The 16,726-nt window shown below is 44.5% G+C and overlaps 3 protein-coding genes across 4 annotated transcripts in view; 1 reads left to right on the top strand and 2 right to left on the bottom strand.

Annotated features, from left to right (window-relative positions):
* Positions 1-4,834, bottom strand: part of LOC108245221 (forkhead box protein O1-B) — a 13,151-nt gene extending 8,317 nt beyond the window's left edge. The window contains exon 1 of the mRNA XM_017431941.3: positions 4,032-4,834. Within this exon, the coding sequence (XP_017287430.1) occupies positions 4,032-4,601 (570 nt within the window). The 5' untranslated portion in view covers positions 4,602-4,834. The remainder of the gene's footprint in view (positions 1-4,031) is intronic.
* Positions 4,835-6,671: 1,837 nt separating this feature from the next.
* mrps31 (mitochondrial ribosomal protein S31) lies at positions 6,672-9,411 on the bottom strand. Its single transcript, XM_017431934.3, has 7 exons — positions 9,250-9,411; positions 8,436-8,834; positions 8,118-8,270; positions 7,849-7,992; positions 7,692-7,768; positions 7,337-7,477; positions 6,672-7,254 (listed from the first exon to the last, which is right to left on the bottom strand). The coding sequence occupies exons 1-7, from the start codon at positions 9,342-9,344 to the stop codon at positions 7,019-7,021; spliced, it is 1,245 nt and encodes a 414-aa protein (XP_017287423.1). The 5' UTR covers positions 9,345-9,411; the 3' UTR covers positions 6,672-7,018.
* A 599-nt stretch (positions 9,412-10,010) lies between these two features.
* On the top strand, positions 10,011-16,538 carry taf6 (TAF6 RNA polymerase II, TATA box binding protein (TBP)-associated factor). Of its 2 annotated transcripts, none has more exons than XM_025009508.2 (15): positions 10,011-10,226; positions 11,403-11,616; positions 11,720-11,806; positions 11,948-12,101; positions 12,188-12,244; positions 12,351-12,470; positions 12,602-12,723; positions 13,392-13,469; positions 13,554-13,655; positions 13,733-13,915; positions 14,316-14,390; positions 14,787-14,912; positions 15,346-15,519; positions 15,664-15,855; positions 15,994-16,538. In XM_025009508.2, the coding sequence occupies exons 2-15, from the start codon at positions 11,461-11,463 to the stop codon at positions 16,282-16,284; spliced, it is 1,917 nt and encodes a 638-aa protein (XP_024865276.1). In that variant the 5' UTR covers positions 10,011-10,226; positions 11,403-11,460; the 3' UTR covers positions 16,285-16,538. The 2 variants fall into 2 exon arrangements, with proteins under 2 accessions (XP_024865276.1, XP_017287419.1); XM_017431930.3 differs by having other exon boundaries at positions 11,459-11,616.
* The last annotated feature ends 188 nt before the right edge of the window (positions 16,539-16,726 follow it).

Below are 16,726 nucleotides of genomic sequence, written 5' to 3' on the forward strand. Positions count from 1 at the left end.
GGGGGGGGGGCAAAGAAATCTGCAGGAAGCCGAAAAGAGGCACTGCCGTCGCCCATTTAACCGCCGACGTTCGAACCCGACGTCCTCCAGCCACGCTGAGGTCAGACGCCATTTTGTGGCCCGGAGTGGATTCTGGGTGTCCCTGCAGGGCGCAGAGGAGCACGCTGGGTGTTCTGTTTTGACGCGCGGCAGGAAAGCCGGGCTAAAAGACTTCAGAAGGAAAAATATCCGTCGTGTTTACGCTCTCTGCTGTCAACTCCTCCACTTTTTTTTTTCCCCCAGCCCTGCTTCTTGTGTTTTAACACATGGCACTGTTTTCCATCCGTTCGCCAGGAAATGCATCATAGTTCATTGTAAGGAGGGGGGGTTTGGGGGGGGGGTCCGGTGTTGTTGTTTTTTTAACAAGGAAGTGTAAAAATAACTCAGCATGAGGTTCAAAGAGCGGGACAGGAGGGCGGACATGTAGGACCGCAGGGGACGGGGTGTAAAAACAGGACCGCACGTCAGTCGGTCAGGTAAATGTGACGGATTTTAGCCACGCAGGTTCGTTATCGCCCCGAGTTATCGCCATCAAGTTTCAAGATGGCCGCCACATCCAACTGACCTGAAAAAACAAAACAAAACACAAAAAATGGCTACAATTCAATTAATTTTACACATATTGTGCTAAAACGTGGCGTGGTTGTGGCTGAGAGTGATCCCCCAACACGTACCTGAGATGTTTGCTGTTCACTGTTTGTAGTAGAGTCTATCTGTCTGTTAGCAAAATATCTCGAAAAACACAAAGTTAATTTTAATTAAACTTTTAGGCAACCATTACTGGACGTGCGCCTACAACTGAATAACTTTTGGAGTCAAACCAGATCAAGATGGCCACCACAGCCAACTAACTTTTGGAAACACAAATTTAGTTATAATTTAGTCAATTTAACAGATGTGGAGCTGAAATTTGGTGTGGTAGTAGCTGAGAGTCATTCACAACACATATCCCAAGTGCTCCTCGCTTTGTGATATCTTTACATAAATATTTGGCATTAGCTGCTTGAGTCAAACCCTGCTTGTCTGTTAGCAAAATATCTCATGAACCACTGGACGGATTTTAATGAAACTCTCAGGAGGTGGTCATTAGATGCACGTCTTCAACTGATAAACTTTTGGAGTCAGTCAATTTCAAGATGGACGCCCCAACTAACTGGCTTTCGCCAACACAAAATTGGGAGAAACCCAGTTAGTTTTACAGATATTGAGCTGAAGTTTGGTGTGATAGTAGCTGAGAGTCATCCACAACACATACTTATTTTTATAACGCGTAACGAGTGACTTTATTTTCAAGATTTGACCAACACAGCTACAACTCAACGTACAATAAGATGATAATGGGCTAGGCCTTTAAATTAACCTGAAGTCCCAGCTGTTATCAAAAAAAGTGGAAAAATCTGAACTCGGCACCGAGCTGCAGCTCTGAACGTCCACAAAGACGGAAACGAAAAGGAAGCGACGGGATTAAGAGAGGTGATGCCTTTTTTCTTTTTTCCAGAGCTCCAGCATCCGCAGAGGAAACTCTAGAAGGCGGCGGACGCAGCGGCGTGAACACACCGCTCAGGAATGGAGGATGTCTGACGCTGTCACCCCCTCCACACACACACACACTCCCTTTGATTGAGCTGCTTGCGTCGCCTCCTGTTATTGTGGAGGCAGGCTCTTTGCTCCTCGGCTCGGCTCTGCCAGCCTGATTTCCCACCACATGTGGAAAAAAAAAAACATTTTAAGGTGCAGATTAAAAAGAGCCGTGATCAAGCCCTGCGTGTGTGTGTGTGGTTAAACAATAGGAACTATATTTGATTGAGGCTTCCCAAAGGCATTTCCTGACAGCTTCGAAATTACGTCTCAGAGGTTACAGGAACGACTGAAAACTAAATCTGACTCATGTTTGCTTCGCTCGGCTCATCTTTTTATGGCCTCTTAGTGAGTAACTCCTTCATCACGACGTAGATTAAAGCTGAAGAATGACCTTCTGTCCCTCCAGAAAGGTTATTTCACAGCCTAATTTACCTTAAACTCCTTAACAACTACGGATGTGTGTGTGTGTGTGTATTTGCATGTGGTGTTTACAGCGAGAACAGCTGGCTGGTTGAGCTGCAGGTTTCCTCACACACACCGACAGAGGAAATGACTCCAACGAGCCAACGTCACCCCGCTCGGTTTTGTTTTTTTTATTTTTGCTGAGTAAAAGTCGTTGCTCTCTCCCTGATTGACGCTACGTTGTTCTTTATTCGCTGACTCTTCCTAACATTATGAAGTTGAACTCTGCACAAAAAAACAAACAAAACAAAACATGCATGAGCTCTAAATAAGACCTAGCATTCCTTAAAGCGTTTCAGATTAGACTGAGAGATGACGACGTTAGCCCGTGGCTCTTTTAGTCCAAACCGTTGGAAATCAAGTCACGCGATCCGTTAGCTTCTCGGAGCATGTTTTGTGAACGACTCTCAGCGACTACCCTGCCAAGTTTTGGCTCGATTCCTGTAAAACTGACCGAGCTACAGCCGCGTTTGTCTTTCCTAAGACCAGTTGGCTGTGGCGGCCATCTTGACTTGAGTTGATTCTAGAAGTTAATCAGCTGTAGACGTACCATCCAGTGCCTAGTTTCTGAGAGTTTCGTTAAAATCCACCGGCTGGTTTATGAGATATTTTGCTAACAGACAGCCAGGGTCGATGCCGACGTGTTGTGCTCGGAGTTTGTGTTTGGGACGACTCTCAACCACCACCGCACCGCCTTTTAGCTCAATATCTGTACAATCGACTGAGTTGTAGCCACGTTTGTGTTTTCTAATACAAGTTGGCTGTGGCGGCCATCTTGAATGGGTCTACCTTCAAAAGGTAATCAGTGGTAAACGCATGTTGAATGATTGCTTCCTGAGAGTTTTAATGAAACTCGCTAAAAGACTCCAACAGTTTACGGTAAAGTTTTGGACAAAGACCTCAGACAATCTGTTAGCCCTCGAAGTACGAGTTGGGGATGACTCTCAGCTACCACCACACCAAGTTTTAGCTCAATGATCGTAAAACCGACCGACTTGTAGCCACTTTTGTGTTTGACGCGTTTGGCCATCTGTGGCGGCCATCTTGAATTGGGCTGACTCGGAAGGTTAATCAGCTGTAGACGTACATCCAGCGCTTAGTTTCTGAGAGTTTCACTACAATCCATCCAGTGGTTCAGGAGATATTTTGCTAACAGACAGACAAACACACCCAAAGACCCAAGGGGACCAAAAAAAAAAAAAAACATTATCGCCCTGATAAAAAAACGCTGCTGAAACTTCAAAATACCAAAAAATATCACATATTTGATCAAAACAACATTAAAATATATATTTTTTTCTTTTTAAATCCCTTCTTTTTTCTGCTGGTGTTTACACAAGATGGCATCAAAGTTAGCCTCTGAATATCAGCTGTTCTGGTTTGGATGAGCCACAGAAATCAGGTTTTAGCACCACACACACACACACACACACAAGTTTTCAAGTCTATCCTTATTGGGACCCTGTATGGACTTTCATCCATTTCTGCAGCCTGACCCTGACACCGAAAATGGTCTTCCACTATATTGGTCCCCTAAAGCAACGGTTCCCAAAGTTGGGGGTCGGGACCCCAGTGTGGGTCACCCAACACCAAGTAGGGGTCCATAGATAATCTCCAGATATCAACTTACAATAAAAAAAACTTAGTTTTTATGCTATGTTTGCACCATATTGGTTACAAAAACTTGAAATACAAGACCATAAATTAATTTAAAAATAGCATAATGTATGTTCAGTCTGTTTGTGTTGTCATTGTGTCCTTATTTAATGGAGTCATTATCATTTTTGGATGTTTAAACAGCCAACAGATGGGCTCACACACCTTTGTCATTATTAATTTATGGGCTGAAAAGCTGAAAAGTTTGGGAACCACTGCCTGAAGGACTGGTGGTCCTGATAAGGTAGGTGTGTGGAGCAGGTACACACACACACACACACACACACACCGACCTTCCAGCCCGCAGAGCTGTTGCTGTCTCCTTTATCCTTGAAGTAGGGCACACTCTTCACCATCCAGTCGTAGATCTGGGACAGCGTCAGCCTCCTCTCGGGCGAGCTGTCTATAGCCTTGGTGATCAGGTCTGCGTAGGACATGTTCCCCCAGGCGTTCCTGCGGGACGAGCTGATCTTCCTCTGCCCGGACCCCCCCACAGGTGGGACCCCGGACGGGGACACCTGCTGCTGGGGCTGCAGCTGGAGGTGGTGCTGGTGGTGAGGAGGAGGAGGAGGGTGGTGGTGACGGTGAGGATGCAGGTGAGCGCAGTGTCGCTCCTGGCACTGGAACGCGGCGCGAGGCGGTTTCTGCCCGCCGTACTCCTCGTAGTCCTCCTCCAGCAAGCCCAGGCTGCCGACGAACTCGGCGGGGTTTCCTCCTGCTGCCGGCGGCGGCGGCGCCGGGGAGGGGGCGTCCGAGCCCGCCGGGTCCGGGAGCTCCGGCCGGGGCAGCGGCCAGGTGCAGGAGCGCGGCCGGGAGAGAGGCTCGAAGTCCGGGTCGGTGTCGACGGGCGGCCCCTCGGCCATGTCTGGTTCACACCGGTGCCGACTTTAAAAAATATATATATACTGTTTTTACATAAATACACACTCACCGTCAAACAAACGGAAATAAAAGCTTTATATTTGCAGGAATAAACGTATGGAACTTTAAAAAAGTAGCTTTAAAAGAAAAATAAAATTGAAATAAACCCGCCAAAAACGAGGCAGGTGTTGAATGTAAGACGAGCAGCTCTTCATCCAGTGAAGTTCTCACCTTCCTCATCAGCAGCTCCGCGCGAGGAGCCGCTGGCAGCCGGGTTGCCAGATAGGAAATGACGAAATGTCGCGCCGGCGCTTTAAAACGACCAGTTTCACTTAAACCGACGGAAGGTGCGCGTTCTTGCTAAGGTGGGGGTAACATGAAGTGTATATTGTCGTGACTGGCGAACACGCGCTCGGGAGAGGAGGGAGGTTCGCGCGCCTGGCTGGTCGGCTCGGACTTCCTGATGATATGTGGGCGTTCACGTGAATATTTTGGCTTTTTAAAAACTATTTTATCATTATGTTTATACACTAAAACTCTCGTATAAATGCGATAATTATCGTATACCTGGCAACCCTGGCTGGTAGTAAAGCTGCGGTGCTGCCTTTACGGTCGGCTCACAGGCTCGGGCTTTAGAGTTACACAACTTCTCGCTGCGTTCAAGTACTTAGTGAAAAATCATACTACATTAGACCGTTTTTTTATATATATAACTTTAGGCTATATAATACGGTGCTCTTCTACGAAACCTGCAAATTACCCGTGGTTTGACTAATTAATAGGTAATTATCTCAAGTGTAGTAACAAGTTTAATTAATAGGTTCTCATTGTCACAGTACATATTTTAGATAATGACAATAAAATAAAAATATGCTAAAAGTGGCAGGCATAAATTCAAGAGTTTTAGACCAATATCTTCTTATATGAAGAAAAGAGAGTTGTAGCCAGTTTGGTCAAACCTTGAACATAGATGTCATCCTTAGTGTGTCCTGGGGATGACTTTAAGCTACTACTAGGTGATAATAAAGAAAAGCTTCTAAAATTTAGATGTATATGGTGGATCAGCCAAGCTGTTAGATGGCACCAGGTTTGTAACTATTTAATAAACACAGCTTTGTTTTGTATCCTGGTCTTTGCAAGCATATTTTAGGAAGTTTCAGACTTCACGACTCAAATGTAACAAACGGACAGAAGAAAAAAGCACATTTCGACTGGAAATAGTGACCGAAAAGAGGAAAAGATTGCACTTTTTTTGTCTCTTTATCCCCCTGAATAACTGGTTATCCCTTATGGATTTCATAATAAAAACTTTTTACAGTTGCACTATTTTTAGGAGAGAAGCATGTGCACACTGAGGGGTATAGCTGGGTATTCCCTTCACATGTGTATTTCAAATTTCATTTATATGTAGGGGCATTTTTATGTCTATGACTTTAAATAAAAACTTCCCCAAACGTAGCTGACATCTTATAATGTCCTGATCTTAAATGAATATAAATCCATTTGTTGTTTGAAATACACAACAGTTGTCAGTGCTGCCATCTAGAGGACAAAATAAATACAGCAACCTCTTTCCACCCAAATGCAAATGTTTTCCCGAGCAGTCGCAAACATCTTATCATGCCAATCACCCCTTTTGAGGAAAAGTGAACAAAATGTGGAAATGGGTTCACTTTCAAACATCAACCTGTCACTTCTTCAGACAATAGCCTGAGGAGGAAGTTTTTACATCAGAAGGAATCCCTGTGGCACATTGTTAGGAGGTTGTTTAACTTTAAAAGCACTTCCTTTCACAAAGCACACAGGGTTCAAGGTCTGATGGGGCTCTTACTGTAAACCGGAGCAGAGCGCCGGCCATGCACAGGTCCTGCTTTCTGCTCGGGGCTTTTGGGAAAACACCGTTAGTCACCCTTCCAGGAGCTCGCTTGACCTCAGGCACTTACTGGGACGCAAACATATTTCCCTCAGCTCATTCTTAGGTGCGATCCATCGAGTTTAATCATCCACTGGTGTGTTTTTATTTCAAACCTTGCAAGCGTGCTGATGGAAAAGCATCACGCCAACACAGAGGATCTGTTTTCTGCGTTTTTATGCAGCTGCGTCACCACATTAGCGGCATGTTGTGGCCAGATGATGTTCTACAGAGGCTTCAGACTGAAGAGAAAACAGTAAAAAACAAACAAACAAACAGTGTGTCTTTAAATTTAAATTTGATGGTACAGTAACAGTTCAGTTCCTCTTCTGGACATCTTTAGAATCCATCCTAACTGCTTCAATAGATTTTCATTACAGCCCGTGAATCTGTGTCTGCAGGGATGATGATGATGATGGGAACGAAGCCCTGCTGGAAGAAAGCTGTCCTGTTTTTGAGCGTTCACATCCAGAAAAAAAAAAGGAAACACTTTCAATCGTCTTGAGTTTAGCTGAGGTACACGTCGGCATCGTTGAGAACTTCCTCCTTTTGATGGAAGTAGTCTCTGAACCAGGAAATGTGCTCCTTCTTCTCCTGCACGGTCATGTAGGGGTTTTTGGACAGGCCGGCCACCACCAGCTCCATGAAGTGCCGAACCGGGCCCTGAGCAGGAAAACCCTCCTCCAAGTGTTTCTCTAGGAAGACGTGCTCGTGGAATGGGACGCTGGCTTCCTCCTCGAGGCCTAACACGCAGAGAGCACATCGGCACCGTGTCAACGAGCTCAACTTTGATGTCGAAACGAAAACTTGGCGCTTATTACTCACCGATCTCGTTGTCGATCGGGTACTTCCACAGTTTCCCCTCTTTGGTCCACTGGATCATCTCCTCAAACCTGTTGCGTGGCAACTGGTTGGTCGCTAGAGACAAATCGTTTGCAAATTCCACGTCCCATAAAGTCGGTTTAGCTGAAAATATGACATCAGTGTTATAAGCGGCATCCTAATGGAGTTAAATTCAAAAAACATCAAATTTATTAAGGTTTACTAAAGCACAGGTCTCTAAAACCCACATTTCATCAATTTGGACAAAGCCAAGCCAACAAAACTGTCGTCTATCGCTTCTATACTACATGAGTATTTTAAATGAGGACGAGGATTGCTCAAAAAAAGTCTGTTTTACCGACTGCTGATTCAGCCTGGACTTCATTGGTAGTGAGTGAGAAGATATTAAGTCTTCTTGATTGGAATATATTCCTCCTAGAAATAAAAATACACATTAAACACAAGTTCCTTTATGAGAGTTTCCAGACTGAAGATGTCCTAAAACAAGTCCTCACCTTTTCCGGATGTTGGCCAGCTCGCCGGTGATTCCTCCAACATCCGTGTATCCCCGCCCGTCGTCGTCGTACTGGATCTGATTGGAAGACCACGCTTTCTGGCGACCGGTACGCTTCCCTACCTTCATGTCGGCGATAATTACTCTGAGGAAATACGGTGGGATAAAGTTTGGATGAACCCTCTTCATCCCATTCGTCACATCACAAACCTGAATGCCGTATTCACAACATAATAATGCGTGCGCACGTGGAGTGCGTGGCAAACACACCCGATGTTGTTCGCGTCTTCTCTTCTCTGAGCCTCCGTGAGGGCTTTGCGCTGCCTCAGCTGCTTCAGCAGCTCGGACGCCACCTGGCTGCTGTTAGGAAGAGTGGAGGCGGCTGCAGACGCCGCTGCGATCAAATCCGGATCCAGAGTCTCACTAAAAACACAAAGCAAGGAAGGGAGCTTCAGATACGCTCCAGGAACTGGAGGAACAAATCCCCTACAGAATCAGCTGTTGCTCTGAGGTGACACACAGCGCAAATGAGCTAAAACAGAAGGAAACACGAACTTTGACGACTTAAACTCTTCCCTGTTCTCTCACCTCTGTGACGAAGGCTCCCCCATCGCCTTTTGAAACATACCGCTGGTGCCCTCCATCGCCTCTGGCTTGGACTGATGTTGTATAGCTGACTTAAAACTTTGCTCCAGCTTCAGGTTTTTCAGCTTTCTTTTACTGGTAACTTCAACTTTCATGGCTCCAAGCATGTCCATGAGGCTCTCCTTCCCGGTTTTTGCCCCTTTGACTTGTACGGCTCCGACAGCCGCTTCCTGATGTGCATCTGTCTTCAACGCCGCCGGCTCCTCTTGTTGTCCGGCCTTCTCTGTTTGGCTACTTTCTTTCTCTGCCCCTGTCGTCTCAACTTGATCGGAAGGGTCTTTCTTTTCACAGATCCTGAGCGAACTTGTGCAGAACGCGTTTACTCTGACTCCATTGCAGGCCCTGCGTTAGGTGGAAAACAAAATTACTTATCTTACAAGGTGTAAATATTTTAATTATTCTAATATTTAGTAATGAAACCAAATAAATAAATATGGTGCCCCGTGGTTATGCACCACTAAACATATGTCTGATGAAACTGAATGGGACAATCTATCCAGCTACAATTAACTTTATATGGCCGTTGCCATGGAAACGATACGACGAACCGTCAATCAAGAGGTCCCGCCTCCATAATACTGTTTAAGTAACATAACGCCCCAATTATCTTGTACTCCTCTAATAAAAGTTAGTAAAGCCTGAACTGTTTGAAATATCCTACTTCCACCTCGCTGTAGTGCAACCCACCGGGGCAGCCATGTTTCTGAAGGAATTGATTTTCCCCCTCACTGCCTCCCGGTTCTGTCCCCGGACTCACCTGGACACCTGCTCGCTTTTAGCTGGGCACGGCTCGTACGCGCACAGCGAAGGGGTCCGTGCGGCACACACGGCCCGGGATAAAAACCGGTACATTTTCGCCCTCAGCGATGCCCTTTTCACGTTCCCGTCCCCTGCGTTGCAACAATCAAAGCGACCCCCTCGGAAATCTCGGCTGCAACAATAGTTCCGCTGTTGTGCCGCGAGCGAAGGTTTTTTTTTATCTACTAATAATTTTTTTTTCAAACTTGAGAACACAGATATCTAAATTATTTTACTTTTATACGTATATCTATTTATCTATAATACTAATTCAGAAGTGGCTGAAGTGTCAATTCTAGCGGCTAATCTGTCATTAAAAGCACCCGGTGTACACAGAAATTAGAATAAAATAATTGTATATAATGTTTTCTTACTGGCATTTAAAGACAACGCACCGTTTGTCACATGTGGCTTTTAATTTATTGGTGAATAAACTGTTTTTTATACGTTTTCCCATCACGGGGGTGCTTTTCTCAGCAGGGGTACATTTATGAACACATCTGTCAGAGAACGGGATTGTTATGAAATGAGTTTAATGGCGGTCTCCAGGGAGAAACGGACATTTAACGTTGTAATTTGTGATGCTATTTCCCGATTTTAAATCAAGCATTTTTTTCCCCCCACTAAAAGGTTTCCGTGTTAAATGAATAAAAAAAGCCGTCGCTTAGCGGTGGAGGGTGCCGCTTTTTAGCTGTCAACGAAATCTCGCGATATCGCGACCGGAACGTGACTCAAAATGGCGACAGAGCGTAAGCGCTAATTCATGAACGGATGTTTCAGCCGCAGTCCGCGATCAAGTTAGCCTTTAACGTTGAGAGATGGACATTAACACGGGAGAGATAGCTCTGCGGCACCAGTATTGTTGTAAACATTAATGTTTTTGTGTTCGTTTTAATCCCCGCTTCAACTGAGAAGGAAAAACATAACTTCACTCAGGTAAAAAAAAGAAAACGTCAACGGAAGCTACATTATTAGCATATAAGCTAACAGGCATCAAATTTAGCGCAAACGTTACTTAATATTAAATATATGTGCAGCCTACATGAGCTTTAAAATAGGGGCAACCTTTATTTGTTGTAAAGTTTTGGCGTTTTTGTGTACGAGTAGGTTTGGTGCTGCTTGTTGTGAGTTACTTGTTCTGTCAAAAAAAGTGCTTTACCCGCTCTTGCAGCTCCGTGTGTTTACATGGAAGAAGTGTTTTTAAGTAACCTGGAATAAGTGCAATGTTTGTGCCCTTTTCGTGCTGCGTTATCAAACCAAACTGCCTCCAAAAGGAGGTTTAATCGAGCCTTGTTTGACAAATTTTTAAGAAAGTCTGCTTCACGCCAAGTTTTATCGAATTGATCTCATTTTACGTTCAGTAGAGATTCAGGTGTTTTCTTGATTTAGATCATTATCTTGGCTGTTATTTGAGAAATGTGTCTTTTCCTGTTGTGATAGACAAGTTTGCCATATTTGGCTACTTCTGCATGGTTGGATACCGAAAATACAGCCCTACTGTGAGAGCAACCTTCAAACAAAAAGCCAAACATTGTTATTGTTTTAAATATTTACTGCATGTATTTGCTCTTGTGCTTTTAGTTTTCTTGTATTTACGCTACCATGCACCTTCCTGCCAGTATTCAACAGGACTGTGTTGTTTTCACAAGCCTCCATTGTGGAAATATTGCTTTGTTTACTCTCTTATTGGAAACAGTTGTTGGCGTCATTTGGAGGTATTTGACAATGTGGTTAAGTTTGACAGTGGAGTGCTTGTTGTGAGGTACTTCCTCTTTGTTTGGGCTGTGTTTCTAACCTAAATGGAAGTCTTAAACATGCATCTGTGATGTGATTTAGCCTCCTTAGTTTCTCAGTAGTACCTATTTTTATTAACAGGCACAAAAATACGCATAAGCAGATATGAAGCTGTGCCACATTTTGGACAAATAATGAAGTGAGCTTCACTAAGATTCGGTCTTTAACACAAACAAACTGGAGTTGGTAGGTTAACGTTTATTAGAGTGGTGTGAGAAATAAACACGTGCTATAACGTCACAGCACAGATATTACAGCATAGTGCTGTCCGTCAGTAATACTGTCACCATACTGCAGTTACGTCTTTGGGTTTTTCAGAGCTCTGTATGTCGCGTTAAAACGCAGCGCCCCGCTCTTCTGTTTTGTCACACCAGCCATGGCGGAGGAACGCCGGCAGAAGCAGTGTTCCGTCGTCCTGCCCACAGAGTCGATGAAAGCCATGGCGGAGTCCATGGGGGTTGGCCAGCTGCAGGAGGACAGCTGCGTAGCCCTCAGTGAGGAGGTTAGCTACAGAATAAAAGAAATCGCACAGGTAAATTATGCACGGCCATTTGCGTTTTATGTAACATAAATGCTGTTACCTTTCAGTGCCATTTGATGTCTTTTCTCTCTCCCCTCCTCCTCCTCCTACATAGGATGCTCTGAAATTTATGCATCACGGGAAAAGACGGAAACTAACCACCAGTGACATAGACAACGCTCTCAAGCTAAAAAATGTGGAGGTAAGGGTCAATGTGCGCATTTTACCTAAAGGTGACAGTTGTGTTGTTTCCATTTTAGTCATTTGATTGATTTTATCAGAACTGGGTGAAACTAATCTTACCTAAATTATTTTCTTTATTGTTCTTGTTATTCCTTTTTAGCCCCTGTATGGGTTCCAGTCGCAAGAGTTTATCCCTTTTCGCTTTGCAAGTGGCGGTGGGAGGGAGCTTCACTTCTACGAGGAAAAGGAGGTCGACCTCAGCGACATTATAAACACGCCTCTTCCACGAGTTCCTCTAGATGTTTCTCTCAAAGGTACCCCGACTACCCTTCGATTGCGTGGTCTTTTGAGTGCCTTATTTGTAAACTAATCTTTTTTGTTTTTTTTAATCAACCCGCAGCTCACTGGTTAAGTATTGAAGGGATGCAGCCTTCAATTCCAGAAAATCCACCACCAGGTTGGCTTTGTTTTTATTTTATTTTTATTTTATTTTATCTTAAAACAGAAGAAAAGGTCTAAATGTTGAAGACACTTGGGACATAATTTTGTTTACAACTTTTCAGCATCAAAAGAACAACAAAAGACTGAATCCACGGAGCCCCTTAAGGTTGTCAAACCTGGCCAGGAGGAGAAAGGTACGATCCAGGGCAAAGGTCAGGGCACAACAACCCCTGATGGCAAAGGTCAGTATTTTGAGATATTTTTACCCCCTTTTTTTTTTTTGGTTCAGCTTTCTAACTTTTCTTTAGTTTGCCACATTAACACATGTTCCTGGTGACAAAGCTAACCTCGTCTCTGTGTTCTTCTCTTTCAGGGAAGGAGAAGGGTCTCATCAGGTTGAAACCACGCAGCACTCACGAGCTTTCTGTAGAACAGCAGCTCTACTACAAGGAAATCACGGAAGCGTGTGTTGGCTCCTGTGAAGCCAAGAGAGCGGTGAGTCTTCAGCTTACAGAGACGCATTAAACACGCAGTTCTTCAGCTGGTGTCTCACTGGGCTGCGGCTGGTTGAACCACAATCCTCAAGGGAGCCTCCACAAGCTCTTGTGACGTTTGTGGAGGTTTCTTGCTCAAGTCGCTGAAGTTCTCAGTCCTTGTGGCTTGAGTTTTGAACATATTGAAAAAAATGGAAGTTGTAGTGGGCTTGATTTTGTCACAGGCATTCAAAGAGCTTTATTTTAACAGCTGCACAGAAGCTCTCCTTTGACAGAAACCATGTCCAGATCTGAAACCCATACAGTTTATAAATAATAATTAATTAAAAAAAACAAAACAGCCTAGATCTGCCGAGGTGGGCAGTGAAATAATGTGCACAACCTAGAGTACAGTTTTGCAAGCCGTGCTCACAAAAATATACTGATTTTATACTGATCACTTCATCACAAACGCACAAAAAATTTAAGGATTTTCTCACAATTTTGAGTCACAACTCGTCTCCAACAGTCGGAACCTAGTGGTACACCACCTTTTATTGTGTTCTGGTTGAAAATTAACCAGGTGGCGTAGTTCATACTGTTGCTTTGTAGCTGAATTTTTAGTAACAAACATCAGAGCTGTCTGCTTCTGTGGCTTTTGGTTGAATGGATGTTTTCTGTTTCGCGCAGGAAGCTCTACAGAGTATCGCTACGGACCCCGGATTGTACCAAATGCTTCCAAGATTCAGCACGTTCATTTCTGAAGGAGTAAGAATGTTTCCGAACCTCTTCTAATCTTCCGAAAAGTCTCTCGCGTGGCGTCACAGCGCTGACTCTGTGCTTTCCTTGAAGGTCCGCGTAAACGTGGTGCAGAACAACCTGGCTCTGCTGATTTACCTCATGCGGATGGTCAAGGCTCTCATGGACAATCCCACCCTGTATTTGGAAAAATACGTGAGTAAAGTAGCAAAAAGCAGTGGCTGCGATCGCGTGCCTACACGATTCTGACAGAGCTATGTTTTCATTTGTAGCTGCACGAGCTCATCCCAGCTGTGGTCACCTGTATTGTGAGTAAACAGCTGTGTTTGCGGCCAGATGTTGACAACCACTGGGCTCTACGAGACTTTGCTGCTCGCTTGATGGCCCAAAGTTGTAAAACCTTCAGCACTACGACCAACAACATCCAGTCACGTATTACCAAAACTCTGACTAAGGTGGGTTGTTTGGGTGGTGTAATGTGTTGTGTGTGTGTGTTGACTTTTTGAGGAAAAATATACGTCATACTCTACGTGCTGTGACATTACATTTAGTCGTGGGAGGTTTGTTGACCCACAAAACCCGAATGGCTCCACTTTTGTTTTGTCTGGCCCAGTTTATTTTGTTTATTAATTTCTATAGAGTTGAACCAAACCCTGGTCTGCAGCATTATTTGTTTTTATGTCACAAATATTTAGGTCATTTCAGTTTTTATTCTGGTCTCTGATGTAGTAAATCTGCAGTAATTGCTCTTTTCTCTTTTTTTTTTTCTTTGACGTTTAACACAAGGGTGTTGTTACTTCACCAGTTAAAACAGATTGGTTTTATTTAATGGAATGTATTTGTTTACTTTTTCAGAGTTTGTTGGATGAAAAGACCCAGTGGACGACACGATACGGCTGCATCGCCGGGCTCGCTGAACTCGGAGCTGACGTGAGTGGAGGTTTTTTTTATTTTTAAAGTTCTTTGCTAATTCGTAGAAAGCTTTCTACTAACCTTTTGGAGTTTTAGAGGAGGTATAAAAGTCTAATTTGTAAAAATTTACATGGGGTGGATTTTGTTAAATAAGACTTTTGTGGTAAAAGACATGACTTGTGGGTTGCTTCTGTCCTGGCAAAGAGTGCTCTTTACTTTTTATTTTTATATTTCTAGTTGTTTTTTTTTTGTCTGTTTGTTTTCCTCTGGATTTGTTTTCAAATACCATTACCATGTCCTGGATGACAGGAGCAAAATCTATGCTGCCATGTTTATTTAGTTGTTTGAAAATTGTCTCATCCTGCGATGGGAGCTCGACTCAAGGCACTAACTTCTTCTTCTTGTCGTCTGTAGGTGATAAAGACGCTGATCCTTCCTCGGCTTTCTGTAGAGGGTGCTCGCATCAAAGCAGTGATGGAAGGACCTGTGGTCTCCAATATTGACAAGATCGGAGCGGAACACGTTCAGAGTCTCTTACTGGTAAGAAAAGTTGATCTCGCGCTTTTTGGATGAACATGTGAGCTGAAGCCTCTTTCGCAAACCGTTCCGTGACGTGGCCGCAAAGACGGGTCCCTGTAAGCTGCCTCTGATCGCTCATAAATCGTTCGAACCAGCCACTTCCTGCAACGACGTGAGCGTTTAATGCAGCCAGAGAGCGCAGAGCCATAGGAGGCGGGGCTGATGTGGAGCATCACTACGTCACGCTCTCAAGTCCCGAATCTAGCTTCTCTTTTCAAATATTGATCACTACAGCGCTGTTACTGCCTCGCTTGGCCACTCAGAGACATTCCAGCATCCCTCCTGAGGAGAGCCTGCAGGCCTCTCAGGCCCGGCTCGGAAGTGTTTTGCGAAACAGGGCTTGTAATACTTACTGCTTTTGAAAGTTAGTAACTGGCTTGTCGCGTTTCCCCAGAAACACTGCGCGAGTGTCATCGCCAAGATCCGCCCTCAGCCTGACAACGTGGAGCAGTATCGGACGGACTACGGCTACCTCGGACCCATGCTGTGCTCCCACGTGATAAAGGCCAGGACTCAAGCGGCGCTGCAGGCCCAACAAGTCAACAGAACCACATTAACAATCACGCAGGTACGCCCTGTTCTGCTTCAGAACAAATAAATCACTTGTTTCTGCTCTAATTAGTCAGCAGAGTTTATATTAAACGTACCGTTTTGGTGTTCTGCAGTTTTATGTGGATTTGAAATCACGATAAAGGACTTTGTTTCCTTGCAGCCTCGTCCCACCCTGTCAGTCTCACAAAGTGGACTTAGTGGCTCGGGGGGTCCTCGCACTCCCAGCATCATTAAGGTTCCAAGCTCCCTCACCCTCATGTCCCCGAGACCAGGTACTCCATCACAGCCGTCTCCCCCGGCAACCAAGTACATCGTAATGGGAACCAGCGCTGGAGCCGCCTCGACGCAGCAGGTAGTTTTCACAGGGAACATTCACAGGCCTTTTTTAAAAAAATAAAATGTATATCTACATGTATGATTTCATTGGTCATAGTTTAGACTTTCTCCTCACAAATGAAACCTCCCACGTGCTCTTGTTTTTTTTCTTTAGGTCATCACTCTCAGCTCTTCCCAGTCAGCGTCACCAGTAACCAGCACTGTTCCCAGCGCCACTTCCACGTTACAGCCCTTGGTGAAGCTGGAGTCCGGCGGTGGTCCCGGGCTGACGGCTTCTCGGCCCATGCAGAAGTACATCGTCGTCTCCCTGCCCTCGTCTGCCTCCTCGTCTTTGGAGACAAAGAGCTCAGTGTTACCGACCTCAATTTCCTCGGCTTCGCTGGACGGAGGGATAAAACTCGAACGGTCCGAGTCTCCCCGAGCGAGCACTCAGTCGCCTCACTGATACCTGTACAGGTAGTGTAGATTATGTCGGAGCAACAAAGGCTGATTTGTCTGGATCGACCCTAAAAAGGGGTCAACTCTGTAGTGGTGTGAAGAGTAACACGTGAACTCTTGGATGACGAAGAGCAAATGAGGCCAGATTTTGTAAATATCTTAATGCCAAGTGAAAGCTGGTCAATCTGTGAGATCTTCAGTGTTTCACTATATATTCTAACTGATTTTGTTTGGTTTTTTTTTTTACCCTAAAATAAATCTGATTTTGTATGAAAGTTTGCTTCTAGCTGTGTTTTTATATTTTATGGAACGAATAGAGAAGAGTAATCCTTTCTTTTCTTAACAAAGGAAGTGATCACATGTAGGACAACATCTATAAAGAAAACAAATACATAAAATTTTGCACAGAATAAAAATTAAAATACTATTTTTAAGACTGCCTGGCCTCA

This window comes from Kryptolebias marmoratus, linkage group LG13 (genome assembly GCF_001649575.2).
Source record: "Kryptolebias marmoratus isolate JLee-2015 linkage group LG13, ASM164957v2, whole genome shotgun sequence".
NCBI classification, from domain to species: Eukaryota; Metazoa; Chordata; class Actinopteri; order Cyprinodontiformes; family Rivulidae; genus Kryptolebias; species Kryptolebias marmoratus.

Excerpts from the sequence above, each read along its gene's own strand:
- taf6 (XM_025009508.2), top strand. The coding sequence starts at position 11,461 with ATGGCGGAGGAACGCCGGCAGAAGCAGTGTTCCGTCGTCCTGCCCACA. Across the intron at positions 12,102-12,187 it reads TCTAGATGTTTCTCTCAAAG|CTCACTGGTTAAGTATTGAA; the intron begins GTACCCCGACTA and ends ATCAACCCGCAG. Across the intron at positions 12,471-12,601 it reads AACAACCCCTGATGGCAAAG|GGAAGGAGAAGGGTCTCATC; the intron begins GTCAGTATTTTG and ends CTTCTCTTTCAG.
- mrps31 (XM_017431934.3), bottom strand. The coding sequence starts at position 9,344 with ATGTACCGGTTTTTATCCCGGGCCGTGTGTGCCGCACGGACCCCTTCG. Across the intron at positions 8,271-8,435 it reads GGGGAGCCTTCGTCACAGAG|TGAGACTCTGGATCCGGATT; the intron begins GTGAGAGAACAG and ends TTGTGTTTTTAG. Across the intron at positions 7,993-8,117 it reads GAAGACGCGAACAACATCGG|AGTAATTATCGCCGACATGA; the intron begins GTGTGTTTGCCA and ends GTATTTCCTCAG.